General features: G+C 38.2%; 1 protein-coding gene across 8 annotated transcripts in view; it reads left to right on the top strand.

Annotated features, from left to right (window-relative positions):
• Positions 1 to 20,393, top strand: part of Kcnip4 (potassium voltage-gated channel interacting protein 4) — a 1,050,293-nt gene that overhangs the window by 920,001 nt on the left and 109,899 nt on the right. For 2 of the 8 annotated variants that reach the window (XM_078021129.1, XM_005318924.3), the window contains exon 2: positions 4,380 to 4,481. The exons of the other annotated variants lie outside the window; for them this stretch is intronic. In XM_078021129.1, the coding sequence (XP_077877255.1) occupies positions 4,380 to 4,481 (102 nt within the window). The remainder of the gene's footprint in view (positions 1 to 4,379; positions 4,482 to 20,393) is intronic. 8 annotated transcript variants of the gene reach the window in all.

Genomic DNA, 20,393 nt, shown 5'->3' with positions numbered 1-20,393 from the left:
CCTCCTATTTTTTAAAATACTTTTCTCAGTTTCAGTTTCTGCACTGACTGTGACATAGCTGTGAATGCTTCTTATATTTGTCTTGCTTGAGGTCTAGAAGTTCATTGGATCTCTACATTAATATTTTTAAACACTATTTCTTCAACATTTTCTCTCATCTCCTATCTCCATTTATACTTGTACTGGGCTTCTTTACCTGTTATGTGGATCACTAAGACTCTTTTAATTCTTAAAGTCTTCTTCTCTCTATTTAGATTGAATGGTTTATTTCTGCTGATCTCTATTGAGGCTCAGTAGTCCCGAAACAGCTGTTAAGTCGATTTTATAGATTTTTCTTTATTTTACTTGTAGAATCACCATTTGGTTCCTTTTTGCTGTTTTAATTCTTTTTTCTAAAACTTTCTCCCATTACCTACTATGGCCATCTTTTTCTTGAAAGTCATTCCCTACTACTTTCCACATCTTCCTCATTCTTAGGATTGTTTCTATTGGCTACTTTCATGTCTCAATTATGAGTCACATTTGTTGGCTCCCTTACCTGTTGGACAATTTTTGATAGTACCAAAGACATTATTATGATATAATGGAAGGAGTTTAGGTCATATTATATTATATAAAATGTGCTGAATGTTGTTCTAGAAGACATTCCATAGTTCAGTGCTTCTCTTCAGTCTTTCTAGCTTTGGTTGTGTCTTTGGTTTGGGAAGGTCAATTTTGGTTGGTGTGGCACTTACTCCAAGAAACTGTCCTGATTCTGAAAATAATCTTTCTGAGCTCACATGTGAATGCCAGAAATGCAGAATGAAGGTTTTTTTCTTTTCTTTTACCTTTTTCTTTATTTTTCTTTCTGCCTGGTCTAGGTCTCTGACCCTGCCCAGCACTACAGAATTTCTGTTATCTCCATTAGATTCTCAGCCATGCAGAAGCTTTGCTTGATAAGTATCATGGGGCTTTCCCCTGATCCTGCATATTTCAGCCTTTTATCAATAGCTCACATTTATTCCTCATATGGGTCCTTTGCTCCCTACCATGCACAGACATTACTTCTCCAATTTTGGCTGCCCTAGAAATGCCAGTAGTCTGGAATGCCACTTTGCCACTGCAGCTCAGGGAGCATGGGTTTAGCTTGGACTTCATCTCTCTTAATTATGGAAGGAACATGCCCCAGGCACAGGTAGGGGGCATTCTTAAGGTCACTGCTTGCATCTTTTCTCCCAAACATCATAGTTCTATACTGCTTATTGTCCTGTGTTTTAAAATATTTGCTTCATATAGTTTATCTGGTTACATAGTTGCTTGTAGTGTAACAGCACATCCAATAACACTGGTTCTCTAAAGGTTGGAAATGGAAATCCTCAATCTTACACTGCAGTGCGGAAAACAGGTCAAATGTGTAATTACATCATTAGTTGTTTTCATTGTATTTGTATGGAGGAGAAATAAAGGAAACTATGAGAACAGAGAATAGTTGTTGGTAACCCAGTTTGATATGTCATTTAAGTTTGTCCTCAGAAATGATCATTGAACTGAAATGTCAAGGATGAGCAGGAATTAACATGAGAAAGAGGAGGTAAAACTTACATTCAGGTGCAGAAAGGAACAAGTGAAAGTCCCTGAGACAGGAGAAAATATGGTATTCTCAAATAAGTGAAAAACTTTATGTCTAACATTTGCCAAGAGTGCATTACATGACATTGTGCCAAATATTTTCTGTATTATTTTACTTAATACCTACAATGTTTTCAGGTCAATACTATTACTAATTCATTTCACCAGGGAGAAAACCGAGATTCAAAGAGACTTAGTAATCAAGTAACCCCAGATCATGTGGTGCTGGGATCTGACACAGGCTGTTTGGAGCTAGTCCCTGACTACTCAACAAACTACATTTTATGAAGTAAAGAGCAAAATAGTCTGGTAGCCAAGATAGAGAGGCAAGGGACAAAGAGATAGAGACAGAGACAGAGAGAAGAGATTTTGTCACATCCACATCCTTAAAAGTATAAGATCTCACAGAGGATAAAACAGTGTAGACACAGGGTAGGAAGCATACACAAATTATACAAATAATATGCTCCTAAAAGAGACTTTTTAAATGCTGTATTAACAACCAAGATTCTTTCATATAAATCCCTTTGTTCCACAAAGGAAAGCTAGAGACCCAAAGTTCATTAACCTGTGGAAAGTCAGTCAGCTTGAAGTAGTAAGACAGGAACTGAAATCCTGGGCTTCTAGTTCCAAACTGATAATGACAACCTGTTTATCCGACCCTAGTGGGAACCAGTGGGTGGGAAGGAGGAGCTCCCTTCTCCACCCTCCACACCTGTGGTTCCAGGAAACCACTTTGAGATTGAGTTGGCAGTAAATATTTCTTTGATGCCTGCCTTGAGTGTAGAGTTTGACTAGATGCCAAGAAGTCACATTGGAAACAAAGGGGTGGGTAAGAGGCTAACTTCATGCCTACGTCCTGCTACAGAAGGCTGTAGAAACTTCTCTATCGAGCTTCTTGTCAGAATGGGGTCTCATCCATAAAAGGGCCTGATACCCTACACAATAGGGCACTAGGGAGAGATATTGGAACAAGAGGGATGGACAGAGCAGAGGGGCAGCCTCTCCCTACAGCCCAGTTGGAGACACAAGAGGGCAAGTGTGCCACGGTAAAGTGTGTTTGAACTGTTTCAAAGGCTGCCTGGGGAGGCCATGTTGACAGCTGGAAAGGGGCTGAGCAGACTGAGGGGGCAGCACCTAGGTGCCATGGAGCCTGCACAGGGCAGAGAGAGTAGCAGAGTCCTGCCTGAGGAGGTAGAGCAAACCCCTGATGCCCTATAGAAGTTTACAAAGCAGAGGATACTGAGATGATTGCCTTCCTCTGGAGGTGGAGGAGGATGAAGCAAAGCAAAGAGTCTGCTTTCTGCAAATCAGACTTATTGTGCACGTTTCAAAGCATACTTAGACACAAATCGAAGGAATGATGTCAGGTCTTCATATGTACAAAGTGAATTTATTGACCTTCTATTATGTGCCAGATCCTCAAACAGCATGTAAGATATTGAGTGGACAAGATGTTTCACATAGCCCAAGTCCCAAGGCCAGAGGAGGATCTGCTTTGCCTTTCCATCGAACGCAAGATGGGCAGTATGCTTGGTGGGCAATGGTCTGGAGCATTAATGAGGGCAGATGGAAACATGGGCAGAGCGCAGGGTAGGGCGAGACTCTGCAGGGACCGGCTTCCCTGCCAGGAGGGGGGCAGTTTTTTCAAGGAAATGATCTGGTTTAATTTACATATTTACTACTTCATTTTGTCACTCACCCACACATAGGAGTTTTGCCAGTGGACACTGATAGAGAGGAGAATCAGTCCCAAAGGGAAAGAGATCCACAGTGTTGGGGTCAGGACTTGTTTATAATTGCAAGGAAGAAATCATGAAGTAGAAAAGGTACAAGTGATAACATTTTCTACATCCATATCATAAAGATGGTCTGACCTCAATCTAAATTGGTTCTCTTGCTTTCCATTTCCATTTGACACCTTCCAAACTAATGTTGGAGAAGTGATGGATAATAACATGCAAATTCAGGCTTCCATGCACTCAGAGTAGTGAAGTTGATGAGGAGCTGGACAGCAGGCTCCTCATTTCAGGTGTTTGTTCGCTTGTCTGGCCGGTCACTGTTGATATTCCTTGGGTCCTTTCCAACTGCCTGAAGTCACAGATGGTGCTCTGTCTCTTCCTGGGTTAACATATTATAAACACACATTGCTTCTTTTTGGAATTGTTCTGCTTGAATAAGTTCCATTCATTAATGTCCATGTGTGAAAAATGTGAAGGATTGTCACATCTCCGGGCATGTCAGCGTATGCTAATGAAGCTGCATATTGAGGACATTTGTTTTTTTCACTTTCAGGGAAGGCAAAGGTACTAACAGGTGCTCGCGGTGTGAATGATTTATGCAGAGCATCTATCTCCTCTGTAATCAAGGACGGGGAGCAATGAGAACAGAAAATTGCAAAGTGGGCTCCTAATGCTGGTTTGAATATTGAAGATTCAATCCAGTTAACTCTTTTAGTGATGTTGGTCTTATTCCTAACCTAAGGCCAAAAAAGCCACCAAATTTCGCTTATGTCATCCTATAGATAATCTTTCATGTTTCTGTTTTTACTTGTTAATCACTGTCTTTTAATGCAATGTAAAGAATTTTTTTTTTAAAGAAAGCTCAAATAAGGAGAAAGATATTTTGGAGTCTCAACCTAGTGCCTGCGATTGCCTGAGCAGATGGCTGCATCCCCATTCCTGCCTGCCTGGCTTCTCTGATAACCCCTGCAGCACAGCCCAGGGCCTCTGTGCAGACAGCATTAACAGAATTGATCGTGTATTTTCTAGGTTTCCTCTACGCTCAGAACAACACCAAGCGCAGCATTAAAGAGCGACTCATGAAGCTCTTGCCCTGCTCAGCTGCCAAAACGTCGTCTCCTGCTATTCAAAGCAAGTTTGGTTTTCTGTGATTTTTTTTTCCACCCCTAAACTGTTTTCTTTGTTAGGTTTGCATGCCTTGCAGTTCTCTGCTTCTCAAAAGAATCAGTATATCATATGCAGCAAAAGCTACTCTGTTGATGTACTCATGTTTACCTACATACCTAGGAGCAGTTTTGTGCAATTATGAAACACTTCCTATTTGGCAAACAGATAGCACAGTGTTAGTAGCAAGAGCCTGTGCTTCAAAACTTTGGGACAATTTTTTTTTTTTTAATCTGAGGGGTGGGGACTAGAACTCTAGTAATTCACAGGATGTGGTTTAACTTGTTGGCAAAGCAGCTGGATATTTTAAGCCATATTATCTATTTTCCTTGGTCCTATAATTGATGTATAAAAATCATACACATCGGTGGGGTAGCATGTGATGTTTCAATACATACATACATTGTATAATGATCAAATAAGGATGAGCATGTCCATTGTCACAAATGTTTATACTTTGTGTGTATGTTTGTGGGGGGGCAAAAACATCAAAATTCTTTCTACTAACTTTTTTGGAATATATAATATATCACTACCCTACTATGCAATGGGAATCAGAAATTATTTCTGATTCCTAATCTAGCTAGGATTAGGATCTAATCTGATTTTCCAATCTAACTATAATGTAGTACCTTTTGTTCAATTTTCCATTCTTTCTCTGCCACTCTCCCTCCTCAAGCTCTGGCAAACACCACTCTACTCTCAAGGTCTATCAGATCAATTTTTTAATTCACATATAAGTGGGATCATGTGGTATGTCTTTCTGTACCCAGGCCTTATTTCGCTTAACATAATGACCTCCAGCTTCATCTATATTATTGGAAATGATAGGATTCAATCTACTTTAGGGCTGAACAGTACTGCACTGTGAATATACACCTTATTTCCTTTGTCCATCCAATGATGGATACCTGGGTTGATTGTATGTATTGGCTATTGTGAATAGTATAGGAAAAAACATGGGGTGCAGATGCCTCCTGGACATGCAGGCTCCATTTCCTCTGTATGTATATCCAAGGAGTGGGACTAAAGGATCATGGCATAGTTCTAGTTTTAATTTTTTGAGGAACCACCATATTGTTTTCCATAGCACCTATAGATGTTTAAGTTTCTTGACTCACAAGCATCGGGTACATAATTTAGAAAACTGCCAAAGTTCAGAAATGTCATTAGATTAGGAAAAAAAAAAAACAAAGTGGAAAATATGTAAACAATATGGCTTTTTTTCTTTGCTCACTTTCTCCTTTTATCAATCAGGATTCTCTAGAAAAATGAGATACACACACATACACATACATACCTTCTCATACGAACACATATGTGAGTGGATTTATTTGAAGGAATTGTCGCACTGGACTATAGGGGCTGACACTTATAGGGCAGGCTGGCAGGCCAGAAGCTCAGGCAGTAAGTACACTGCAGTCTTCAGTCAAATTTCTTATTCTTCAGGAAGACTGTTTGGGGTAAGGTCTTCAACTGATTAAATGGGGTCCACCTGCACAATACAGCATTACCTGCCTTTTACTTAATGTCAACTGATTGTTGACATTACATATCTAGAATATTTCATAGCAACACTTCGGTTAGTGTTTGATTAAATAGCTGGGTGCTGGAGTCTAGCCAGGTTGACACATAAGACTAACCCCTACACTCCCTGTTTTCCTTTTTCTCTCCAATTATGTGATATTTTTAAGACATGTAAAACAGAGGATGCCGACAGGGAAGCCTCAACTGATTTTATAAAGATGTGATGTATAATTTATAATGTACACTTACAAATGTTCTGTGTAAAAACATTCTTTTTTTAATGCATTTCTCTCTAAGGATCAAACCACACTTAGAATCTGGCAACATGGTGTTCTGGGGAGGGAAGAGAGCATTAAAAATCTAGAGGAGGCTGGGCTTGGGGGCCCATACCTGTAATTCCAATGGCTCAGCAGGCTGAGGCAGGAAGATCACAGATTCAAAGGCAGCCTCAGCAACTTAGCAAGGCCCTAAGCAACTTAGTATGACCCTGTTGCAAAATTTAAAACTATATAAATAGAAAGATCTGGGGATGTGTGTGGCTCAGTGGTGAAGCACCCTGAATTCAATTAGCACTAGGGCAAATATACATATAAAATCATATATTTTGTATATATGATACAAAAGCTGTGGGGCTTTAAACACACAAATATCTTAAATTTCACTAGTCTTCACAACACAAATGGAGGATACATGGAAATAACTTCAAATGACACATCCAGTGAAAGGTCTAGGAAAATAACAGTGATCATTTTCTATGCCACTGACCAAAGTCATAACAAAATCATCATAACAAGATTTAATTATTTCACTTATTTATTCAACAAATATCTATTACACGTCACTTCCTGCTCCTTGTGCTGGGAGACAAAGCAATAAATAAAACAAATATAAAAATACTAAAACAAACCAAAAAATATTAAAGAATCAAACCCTATTCTGCAAAAACTTACATTATATTCTGTGGGGGGGAGGTGGCAGGGCAACACGATTTCTTTTTAGCAATACTCCCAGGTACAAAAAGTTAAAATTGTGGTTGAGATGCATTGCTTTGATTTTATTTTTCTTTCATTGTACCCACATTCACACCATCTCCTAGCTAAAGATGAACGTAAGCCTAGAAGGACATTATGTAGGAAAATGCCAAACCTTGTCCTAGGTGACACTGACGATGCAGGTGTCTTTATTGCTACTATTTGCAGTGACTGTTAGTTATTAGAGTCATTGCTTTTCTCCTTTGAATTCGAACCAATATTCCCCAACTTACCAGATATTTACTGGAAACAGAGTAGATGTAGAAAGATAAAATTGAATGTATAAAGATAAAATGGAAATTTCAAATGGATCCCCATATCCACTTAGTAGGCCACAAAATCTTCCTGTTCCTTTAGCACCTCTCTTGTACCAATATCTGCAACCCCAAATAAATACGGAAGACGCAACATTGTTTTGAAAGAAAGGTGATGAAAAAGGATATCTCTTGGAAATAAAAGACAGAATGTTACCAGAAATGTATCAGAATGACTCTAAAGATATAGTTTTATAAAGATAGCCATTTTTAATAAAACTGGCTGACAGGTGTATAGACTTGGCATATGATCTGTGGACCACAAAAGACCTAAAACTCTAAGATCTAAAACTCTCTCGCTAGCCATCACATTTCCCAGCGTGTGGAAGTAGATTATTTAGAAAAAAAAAAAAATATTCCACCACTACACTAGTCAGGTGATCTCATTAGCTGCCCATCCATGGACTGGACCTGGAATGACTGGGCACAGGACCAAAAAGATGCTATGAGGACAGGGAGCAAGAGGTAGGCAGACAGCGCCAGGTACATGATCAGAAAAGCACATCCACCATGTGAGCCTGCTGAGCCATGGAGAATCCCAAGGTGAGCCGTGACTTGACCAGTCACCAAACTCTGGTTGATTTTCTCTCTGAAGTATCTTTTAAACTCACTTTCTATCCCTCACACTGTGGCTCTGGCTCAGACCCTCATTATCTCTTCCAAGAACTATTGAAAGAGGCAAAGGGAGATCATCCTGGCAAGTATTTAAATTCGGTTGTGTTTGTTGCTAAACAAAAGGCCCAGAGTTATTTACATAAATTCCCTGCCTCTTAGTTTCTGTATTTAGTCTCTAGTCCAGGATAGGGTTTTTGTTTTGTTGTGTTTTTGAGAGGCAAGGTTTATAATAGGGAAGAAGACACAAGGTTCACTTCTTTCATGGAACTTATTTGAGAAGAGTGAATAAACATGAAAACAAAGATGATCTCTGGAAGTGATGAGTTTTATAAAGGAAGTGAACCTTGCTACCAGAGGAGCTGTCTTGTCTGGGTCAATTGATGAAGCAACATTTGAGACCCTAAAGCCAGAGTAAGCCAGTAGCACCGAGGCCTTGAGAGACAGTTCCAGAAGGAGGAGATAAGCACCGCTTATTCAAAATGTAGAAAGAGCACGTGGTCATCATAAAAGTAGATTATCACGAGGATGAGATGAGGTAATTTCATGTGAAGTACTTAGTACATGGAACATCATGAGTATGAATTCATGACAGATACTAATTCAGTTGATATGCCCAGCCACCTTCTCAGGAGACATAATACCCAAGAAAACTAAGAGAAATAAAGCAACTCCCCAACTGGACCAATGGTTACCAGAAGGTGAAGAAAGCCATAGCTATAGCCGTAATTGTGAGAGAGGGTTTCCCAACAGACACTCTGGTCATTGTAAGGAAATGTAGTGGCCATCAACCAAGCAAGGAGGAGGCACAACGAATAATGATGATAATCTCTTTTTCTCCTGCTCTCTGATCCTTTTGGGGAATGAGGTCAAGGAGTGTGGATAGTATTGTCCCTAGTGATCAGTCTTCCAGACCCAGAGCAGCATTTAGAATGGTGGAGGTAGGCCAAGGGGCAATATATATATATATATATATATATATATATATATATATATATATATATATATATTTCCAAATTCCGACCATTTTGGGATCTAGGAGTTGGTATCTACAGGACAGTAACACCACTCAGCCTGAGTCACATGGTTTCTCTTCCTCTAGTGTTAGTTCCAATTCCATATCATCCTTGAAGCTGACAAACTGGCTCATGAGTGCTTGTTAGTACTGAGTAGATATTTATAGGATCAAGGAATTTAACAACTCACTTCATGGATGACTTGGTACTAAGAAATTCCTAGCTATCACACTCTATGTGAGCAAATTTTGTTGTTGTTGTTGTTAAAAAATAAGTGCTCTCCAGTCTGCACTATATCTCTTTACTGAATAACTCTGAGTAATTTACCTTATCTTTCTATTCTCCAGTTCATTTATCTAAACAATAAAGTATTCAATTTTTTATTATTTATTCAAAGGACATTATAGTAACAAAAAGGTTACTTATAGGTAATGGGTGCTAACACAAAAGATAAAACATTAAACACTTGATGAAGTGTGTTTATATTTATACCCATTTAATTTAAATTTAAATCATAAGAGCACCTACCTAGTAATATCTCAGTGCCCTCATTCATTCAAAATAATTGATTCACTAAATTAAGGCTCCATGGTTTTGTTGTTAGTTTGAGTAGAAATGGGAGAGTGAATGTGACAAGGTGATTGTGAGGCTGGACCCATCATACCTGATAAGCTACCATCAGAACACCTATTGCATAATTGCAAGACACAATTTCCAAACTGAACTTGAGATTTTTTATGTCAAATACAGCAGAACATTTTTGTGTGTGTTGTTTTTTCTTGTAGCATATTGAACACAGAAAGTTTGACAGACCTCTTTTGGCAGAGGATCTATAAGCATTTGAGTGTTTGTGCATTTGTTTTCAAAAAATGACTTGAACTGCCAACATGATGCTAATTAAAATACAACAGTAACTGCCAGGAAAAAGAAAATTTAAATGTTTAAACTTGTGACAATCAATTAATCTTATGGTAATTCCTTGGTGAATTTAGCTTGAACTGTGACCTGAACATGTAGTCAGGAGTATCTCCAGAGGATCAGAGGCATAAGTCATCAAGGTGTACAAACTTAATTTTTAGTTATTTTTCAGTAAAAAGCAAAGATGCTTCAATTGCATTATATTTAGGAGCCCTAAAATATTATGTTCAAATTCTCTGATATTACTTTAATTTTATTTACCAAACATCTAACACTAACTTGTGCTATACAAGTATAGTTGTTTTGTACCCTTTTTCTCATTATATCACAAAAGTAATCATGTAAGATGGACATTGCTATCCTCATTTTACAGGATAGGAAACTGAAGCACTCTTCAGAGGTTAATTAATTTTCTTGGGTTACCTCAGCAGGAAGAGGAAGTGATAGGACCAAATCTAACAGTCGAGCTCCAGTGTCTATATACTGACTAGTTCTCTAGTTTGGTCCTTTTTATGAAAAACCAAGACAGGGATTTTTTCTGTTTAATGAATTGTTTCTCTCTCTGGTTCTCAGTCTCACCCTCTGCAAGCAGAAGCAGAGGCTGCACCCAAGTCTCCTTCCAGATATAATATTGTAGAAGCCCTTCAGTTGATATTTCTGACTTCTGGCCATGATGAGTAGTAAATGTTTCAAAATTACACGTAATCTTCTCTTTTCATGACACTTTACTACCCGTGAAATGCAGAAAGTGGCAAACACTAGAAGTTTCATTTAGCCTAGGCCTAATACCAATTGGCGATCATGTGTGTTCAGCTACCTGTTTTACTAATTAGAGTATTTGTCCCATCTCTTTCAATGGGTTTTTACAGGTTTTAACAAGTTTTTGTTTTCATATCTCATATTCATAATATTCCTATGAGAACAACAGAATTCAACAGTTATTGTCTCCTGTTTCCAAACCAAAAATGAGCAAAATCAGATAGATAGATAGATAGATAGATAGATAGATAGATAAATAATAAATAGATTATGTGTATATATATATATATATATATATACATACATACATATATACATACATTTGTATACACACACACACACACAGAGGGGGAGAGAGAGAGAGAGAGAGAGAGAGAGAGAGAGAGAGAGAGAGAGAGAGAGAGATCAAATGGCTTGCCTAAAGTCACATAGATATTTATTGACAATTGGAAAATGGGCAGTCTTTTTTTCCTGGTCTATCATAAATCTACTAAGAATCTTTATTAAAAAAAAAAACTACTGGGTCTTAGTAAGGGAAAGCTGGAGGTAGGAGTCCCAGGACAGCTATTTCCTATTGACAGGTTTAGTGAGTTTTACAATAATGTGGGAGAAAGCTATGGAGCATTATATGGAAGGTAATCATACCAGACACATAGCAACATACAGATCAGCCTTCCTTCTTCTGAAATAAGCAGGCACCTATATGGATCACTTCCATAAAAGGACTACAAGTAACATACAATGAGCAGAAATACCAGGGAGAAATTAGCATTACAGAATAGGTGTGATAACTCTGGGACCAGCCTGTTTGGTTTACATCCTAATTCTATAACTAACTGGCTGTAGAAAACTTAGGAAATTTCCTACCCTTTCTGGGATTCAATTTCCTCAACTGTAAGGTGGAAATAATCACAGGAAATATTTTATCTGCTTGCTCAGAGGATTACATCAGCATATGAAGTGTTTACAACATTTATTTAAGTGGACAATAAATGTTGGTTGCTCCTACTGTTATTCCACCACAACAATGATAATGACCATGTTAGTCATTTAGATGAGACTGAATATCACCTGTGTGTATGTCACAAGGAGTATTTCTGGGGTTCCTTTGAAGAAGAAATCACATTTTCATCAAAGGGGTAAAAAGCAGGTACTTGAAAAAATGAAAGTGAAGACAGAAGATTCAAGAACTAGGAAAGAGAATTAGCCAGAAAGGTGAGACTGAGGCCAAATTCTGAAAGACTTTGCAAGCAACAAGCGTTAGTCATCTTTCAGTTGTAGTGACAAAATACCTAAGATAATCAACTTGTAAGGAGGAAAGATTTATTTTGACTCAAGTTTTCAGAGGTTCCTGTCCATCCATGGTCTGTCCTCCATTGTGAGGCAGAACATTATGGTGGGGAATTCAAGGTAGAGACCAAACCACTTATTACATCGGGATCAAGAAGCAATAAGAGAAAGGAAGGGGCCAGCATCCCAATATCTCTTCATGGGCACACCCCCAATGACCTAACTTCCTCCCACTAGGCCACACCTCCCAATCATTCCATAGGCTAGAGATACATGTGAACTTAGGGCACACTCAAGATCCAAACAATAACACAACACAAGGCTACACTGACAATGCAGGGAGGCATTTGGTCTTTTCATTGAGGCTTTTCAACTGAGGACTGATTTTGTGTCATAACTGGGATTTTGAGTCAGACAACTGTACAAGGAGTTGATACAAGTCCCATTTTGAAAGGGTGGATGGTGAACTCAAAGCCAGAGGAAAGATAAGCAAAGGACCAAGAACAGTATTTGAAGACAGACACAGACAGGACATCAAAACATCAACAAAACCTACTAAGGTATGTGTTTCTGAATCAAGAAACAAAGGGAAGTCCCTTGCAGAGGTGAATGCCAAAACCCAGCAGCTTGGGAGACTGAAACAGCAGGATCCCAAGGTCAAACCCAGTCTCAACAATTTAGCGACACCCTAAGCAATTTAATGACAGCCTGTCTCAAAATAAAATATAAAAAGGACTGGGGTGTGGTTCAATGGTCAACTGTCCCTGGGTTCAATCCCTAGTACCCCCCTAAAAAAACAAAAAAGAAAAAATTGAAATTCAGAGTGACAACATGACACAAAAATAAATTAGAGGGCAGCAGTTAAATTGTTTACAAAAAAAAATGAAACAGGAAAATAAGCTGGAAAACTGGTTCAGAAGTCTATGCAAAAGAAAATATCAACAACTATCTTTTATAGAGCACAATACTACTGTAAACCCTAACAATTGTTAATATTAACTGCAAGGCTATGAGGAAGGCACAATTATAATCCTTACTTAGAAGAGAAAAACTAAACAAATTAAATCATTAATTCAAGATCTCAAAATTATTACAGGTCAAACCAGGAATCTGACATCAAACAGAACACCAGAGATTGGAGTGTCCACCACCAAATGGCCCTGCCTACAGGAGATGACAAAGGTCTAACTATATCTGGCAATAGGTGTAAGCTGGAGAATGAACTTGAAACATACCATGAAGGCATAATTGGAAAGATTGAGGAACAATCTTTGCTGTTGATTTCATCAAAAATATAATGAACATAAATCAAGATAAGGAGCAGAGAAGGCAGGTCATGGGAATGAGTTAAAGACAGACACAGCTTTATTTCAGACATGCCCCCTTAAAGTACTTGAAAGATAAAAATTATTGAAACAACTTTAAGCAGACTTTATTGTTGGTTATTGCATCTTATTTTTGGTTATCTGTATGGTGAAATTTTTTGTTTCCCATTTGATTTTTCTACTCTTTTTGGTACCATTAATTTAGGCCAGAAAGGATGGAGGGACAACAACTTCCAAAAATCTATGTAAAATATGAAACAAAAACTTCCTGTTTTTCTTTGTTTATTAATTTCATGCTCAGCCACTCATTGATATGAGTTATACATACTCATTTTTCATTTACCTAAGAAGTTACATCTGAGCGAACTTGGATTCCAGTCAATGAGTTTGTTCTCTGCTGGCTTGTTGTAGACACTAAGATGGGAACCTAACACTTTACACAGACTCAAGTTTCCACTCCACCAGATCTATAAAATACGGATTCTGGCTATCTTTTCTGCTTAGATTGTTGGGTTAAATTTTAGACTTTTTGCTTTCAAATTGCCTTCTTGACAAGGGATTTGGAGCGTTCAATCTTATGGGCAGCCATTCTTTTTAGAAACATCAGTCCATCTTTGCTTGCAAGTCTTCATTCAAAAAAGAAGAATATCAAAAGACAAATTCTAGAAATGAACAGATAGAAAAAACTTTACTTATCTTTTAGCAAAAAAGAAAAAAAAAACTCAGCTGTAGTCTGTGTGTAATGTTTTCTAAATCTCTTTGAGATAAACATATTCTCCAGTGAGTGCTTCTGAAGGTAATAAAATCCATAGTTGATTTATCTAAATTATAGTGTCAAAAGAATCAACTCTTTAGGTAAGCAGATACTAAAAGTTCCCATGGAAAATTGTCATATAATAACAAAAATCATACATGCAGATTCTATGACATACCATGTATCATTCAAAATCCTCTAATACATACTTCTGTGTAATCTTCTATCATGATTACCATTTTGCAGATGAAGAGACTGAGGATGTGAGGTATTAGGTGACTTGCTCTGAATTATACAAGTACTAAGCAACAGAGCTTGAACTCAAGCTCAGGTCATTTAATTATTTGGTAATATATTTTTCAATACTGCTACATAGAAGGTATTATCCTAAGTACCAAGGATGCAACCAAGATTAAACCAGACACTGGTCTATCCCACCAGGGTCATACAATCTGATGGAGAAAATGGGGCAGAACTTGTGCTTTGTTGTTGTCACACAGAGCCCTCCCCTAGTGCTGTTTTCAATATTTTATAGACATTGTTTCATTTTGCCCTCCCAACAACATTGTGCTATAGTTCCTAGTATTATCCCCCTTTAATGGTGAAGAGATTGTGGCACAGAGACTAAGCACTTAGTCCAGAGTCACAGAGTAATTAGGCAGTAATTAATGATAATAATAATAGGAAGTAATTATTAATAATCACAATTGCCGTCATCTATTGTTTAATTCCTACCTGCCAGTAAGCAATTCAAATGATCTCTCAAAATAACTTTATAAAGTTAATGCAAATATTACCCATAGTTTATAGATTTTTAAGTTAAGGCCTAGAGAGTTTCATATATTGTCCAGTGACAGAAATTGGGAAATAGATCCAGGAAAAAATAAAAATTTGGAGCAACTGAATAATTATTTAGAATTAGTGTGTTATGATTTAGATCTGGAATGTTTTCTGAAAGCTCATGTGTTGAAGTCTTAAATCCATAGTTGATTTATCTAAATTATAGTGTCAAAAGAATTAATTCTTTAGATAAGCAGATATTAAAAGTACCCATGGAAAATTGGTCCCCAATGCAGTAAGATCTAGAGGTGGGGCTCTATTTTTTTTGTTTGCAATAAACTATATTTATTAATTTTGCATATGACCTGAAATTAAATTATTTCCCAGATGAACATTTCTAGAAGACAATATATGCATTAAAAGGAGCTCATGAAAACTAGTTTAACAAAACAAATAACTAAAGCCACATCAAATAACAACTTCTAGAAGAAAACATAGGATCAACACTTCACCATATAGGGCACCGGCACTAACTTCCTCAACAAGACCCGGAAAGCACAAGAAATAAAACCAAAAATCAATAAGTGGGACGACATTAAACTAAAATGCTTCTGCATAACAAAGAAAATGATTAAGAACATGAAGAGAATGGAATGGGAGAAAATGTTGGCCATTTACTCCTCTGATACGGGATTAATATAAAGAATATAAAAAGAACTCAAAAAACTTTTAATACCCCCCAAATAAATAAATAACCCAATCAATAAATGAACAAAAGAGCTAAGTAGAAACTTCTCAAAAGAAGAGACACAAAAGGCCAATAAATATGTGAAAAAGTATTCAACATCTCCAGCAATCATGGAAATGCAAATCAGAACTACACTAAGATTTCATCTCACTCCAATCAGAATGGCAATGATCGAGAATACAAACAACAGTAAATGCTGGTGAGGTGCTAGGGACAGAGGTAGGACTTTTGGGGAAGAAATTGGATCATGAGGGCTCTGACCTCATCAGTGGATTAATCCATTGAGAGCTGGATGGGTTCACTGCTTGAAGGTGGTGGGGCATGGTTGGAGGAGGTGGGACACAGGAGTTGCCCTTGGAGACTGCATCTCGTCTCATGCCCCTTGCTTTTCCTCTCTCTCTCTCTGCTTCATGGCGGCCATGAGCTGAGCAGCTTTCCTCTGCCATACTTTTTCCCCCATAATGTTCTGCTTTTTCTCAGGCCCAGAGCCATGGGGTCAGCTGGCCATTGTCTGAATCCTCTGAAACCATTAACCTTAATTAATGTTTTCTTTGGTAAGTTGTTTATGTCAGGTATTTTGGTCACAGCAACAAAAAAAAACTGACTAACACATGTGCTTCCAGGCACAGTTCAGCTTCTTGTTAAGTCTAACAGTAGACAGAGAGGTCAGTGACATGCTTCTATAAATAATGAAAAGATCTATCATTAATTGAATGTTCACCATATACTGGACGTGTATACCACCTCACTTAATGCCTAGAATCAACTCACTCTGTAATATTGGGTACTATTTTATGCCCACTTTATTATTATATGATTATGTAATTAATTGTACAATTAACTATTCTGCTTTTCTGACAATCCTAAAAAGGGAGGGAGGGTGATGTTTGCTTATCAAGAAATCAAACACCCAAATAAAAATCAGAAAACTAATAACAAAGGTTTTTGTGACAATATCACTGCCATCGAAGATTTTAGCTCCAAACCATTCCCCTGATATGCCACCAAGAACTTAGTACTGCTACTCTCACCCAAACTCCCTCGGTAGTGGATTCCTAGGGAATCTCCTTACCTCCCTAGTTGACAGAGGCCATCTGAGTACTGTCTACCTTCTAACTCACACAGTGACATCTTATGAAATGGACATCATATTTTGCCTAAATATATTTCCCATATATTTATTCCTTTACCATAGGCCTCTCAAATGTATATCTTTTAATCAACCATCTCTAAAACTCCATCAGCTTCCTATTACCTCCTGAAATTAAAGTGGGAGTAAGCCTTTTGCTGAAGACGAAGGACCAAAAGTTGGCACCTATTTTGTTGTGATTATTTCTTGCAATTCTCTTCTCTTTTCAAACTAATGTCGCCTCCTTTGTTTTCTGACAATCCAAGTCACTTCTGGACTTCAGGGTCAGTATTCTTGGGTTTAAGTCCCGACTCTATAACTTCCTTTTTTCTGTGTCTTTCACAGCTTTCATCGTTCTTCCCAAAACCCATTTCCTCATCTCTAAGAGCAGGGTGGTATTTGCATACAAAATAATTGCCGTGCTTAGAACTAATAATGAAAGTGAAAACAGTTTTGTTTACTATAAAAATCCACCCATAAAATGTCAGCTACTATCTCTGTGGCTCACAGGCTTTTTCTAGTTCATTCCACCCTCACATCCATACCTGCCTCTGGTGCGGCATCAGAAGATATTTAAACCCATTGACACAGGAAGGATGAGGACTCAGTCCAGCTAAAGAACTGTCACAGGCATATGGCACAGTGCTGCACCCGGAGTCAAGGAGACCAGGGTATGGACCTAGTTCTGTCACATAGGTGCCCAATGGCTTTTGAAGGTAACATTCACTTTTGAAGGTAACAACCACCGAAGGTAACCTTCTGTATCTAAATATGAAATTACAAGCTAAAGGGCTTGATTCAAGGCCACTTTAAATTCCAAAATAACTCTATTTTCTGCTGCTAGTTTTCTGATTCTTATTTGGGTGTTTGATTTCTAGCTAAGTGGGACATTGTCTGTTCTCGCTCCTCTTCTGTGCTTAGAAGAAAAGCAGAATAGTTAGTTTCATGAACCCTAGATCTAGTCTTCTCAGAGTCCTTATCATGGCTCTGCTACTGTGTGCTGTGGGAAAGTTACTTAGCCTCTCTGTGCCAGTGTCTTCATCCATATAACAGGAATGCAGTGCCAACATTATTGTGCTGGTACTTTTACAAATTAATTTATGTAAAGTACCTATACATAGCAAATGATGTCAAAGTAGTTTGATTTTATTAGATTTTTAGGACAGACAGTAGAAAGTCTATTAAAGTTCAAGAGAAATACTCTTATGGTGTTTTTAATATAGTAAACCAATCTGCCCTATCTTTCCTCGTTTCTCTTCTTCATTACCTTTGAAAATCTTTTTCTTTGACCGTAATCATATTCAGTGTTTTGCTTTCCCTTATTAGTATCAATTTTTTCATCTATCTTTATGGGTAAATTCCATCTTATTCCTTCTTTCTGGCCTCAGCTTCCTATTGAGTTCTATTATAGATTTTTGTTGTGTGTTATATCTGGCAGTATAATTTTTATTTCCCTCACACCAAAGATCAATTAAGACCCTATCACATAAAAAAAATAATACTCTTGTTTTAAGGGGCCCTTCATAATTGCTATAGTGATAACATGACTAATGCTGAAGACACATGCCAATTAGGTGATTATTTTTTAAAGTCTAAACTCGCTAAAGAATTGTTTACACCTATAAATAAGATAAAGACAATCCATTCATATGTACCATGAGCAAAGCTCCAGCAGTTCACCTCTGTGTTGTTATGTTCTATAACAGATTGAATTCAAACATGAAATTGCAAAGCAATTCAAGTCCTTCTAGAATAGAAATTGCAATGTCATTGCCAACAAGCACCTCTAACAGAAGACGTTCAAACTAATTGGCCATTTTCGAAGTACTTTTCATTTTCAATGTGATATATGAATGTAAAATAGGACAAAGTGCTAATTATAAAGGATTTTTTTTGTTCCCAAAATATATTCAGAGACAAGGCTGAAAAAAACATCTTTTAGAATAAGAAAAATTGGGGAGTTCCAATAGCTTAGAGTGGTCTGGGGAGGGCTAGGACTCCTGCAGGGTTTCAGATGGATTGATGATGTTCTTGTGGGCTGTGCATGATTAGCTTGGAATTAATTGCTCATATACTCTCAGTGTGCACCTGAAAATAGCTCCTGGTGGGTGGATGGGTGAAGGGCTGTTAGACAGGGGGAGTCAAGGGGGTTCCCAGTCCTTCTCCTTCTTGAGATAAAAGTTTATAAAGTTGCCAGAGTTTAAATGGCTGCTCACAGGGCCTGGCCCATGTTTGAACTCTGTCCGTGAAAGTCAAATGCTGGAACAGGAAGAGTAAAGGTTTATGACAGGTCCTGCCTCCCCCTCATCAGCTATGCAGCTGTGCAGACTTGAGCAAATTCACGAACCCCGGAAACTCTTTCCCTCCTGATCATCTGGCCAAACTCTGTCAGCATAGTGAGGAGAAGAAAGAAGAAATCAAGCACTGAAGGTCTCACATCCCCTCTCATGGTTGTTGTCTGTGGTACTGGGGACTGAACCTGATACCTCCGGTTACAGGTGACGAGTTCAGCTCCCCCACATGTTGATTAGAGAAACCTAGAGGCAAGCATATAAATCAGGGTTTATTTAAAAGAGGTAACATAGACTTCTCCCATGAGAGAGAAAGGGGCCATAGCTGGCATCCTGGCATCCTGGTATCCCAAGAGGTGAGGATGTTCTGCCTTTTATATATGTCTTAGGCTTCCTTTGTTCTACTGCTCTCTTCCCTTTATCTCTCTCCTTCCTGCCTATATGACTAGGACCACAAGATGCTTGGTGGGATGGCCAAAAGATGAGAAGCAGATGGCATGGGAAGGACCGAATGGAGCAGCCCAGGACAGATTAACAACTTTTATAACTTCCTCTATGGAGGGACAATTCCTGGGACAGGTTACTTTCGCAACAGGTTGGAGCTGGGGCAGGTTATCTTGATAAGGGTAGAGGAAGGCTCCGAAGGTATTTCAGTTCCTGGGGGAGGAGCAGTCTCCAACCTCCTGGACTCACTCAAATTGGCCTCCTTGATTTGGCCTGACTTGATTTACCTATATATTCCGACTGCCTGTCTAATTCTGGCTTCAAACCCCGGTCTTCAGATGTGCTAGGCAAGCACTCTACTGCTCTGAAAAATAGCTTAGTAAATATTCCTCGAGGCAGCTTTGTCTTAAGCAGATATATCAGACTTGAACTTGAAACCAACAGCATCACCTCCTTATTGCAGAGTTCTCAGGGGTAGTCTCCACTGTGATGGCCAAGACTCTTCCAGCATCGGGTAGTGGAGAGCAAAAGCCTAGAGCACAATTTGTGAAACCTCCCTCCAATACCTGTCACTGAACCAAGCTTATAAATATTTAATAACATACAGCGTGTCACCAGAAAGTAATCAATCTTACCATGATTTTATTGTCACATGGATCAAATCACTATTAGATCAGTTTAATAAAAGGTAAACTTTAGGAGTAGAGATTCAGGGGTGTTATTACAAATGAGATAAAGCAATATCAGCCAAGCAAGCTGAGGCTTTGGCCAGCCAAATCAATTTCAGCTCAAATCAAATTTTAAAGTTACAATATTTATGAATATTTTTCATAATGAAAAATCAATATGTCTCAATAGAAAAGTCATGTTGCATTTAGAACGGGAATCTCCTGTAGATATACCCATTGTCATACAGTGCTTCAGATATTTATTCATCTGTG

Source organism: Ictidomys tridecemlineatus, chromosome 9 (genome assembly GCF_052094955.1).
Source record: "Ictidomys tridecemlineatus isolate mIctTri1 chromosome 9, mIctTri1.hap1, whole genome shotgun sequence".
In the NCBI taxonomy this organism is placed as follows: Eukaryota; Metazoa; Chordata; class Mammalia; order Rodentia; family Sciuridae; genus Ictidomys; species Ictidomys tridecemlineatus.
This window is presented reverse-complemented; position numbering and strand designations above follow the sequence as displayed.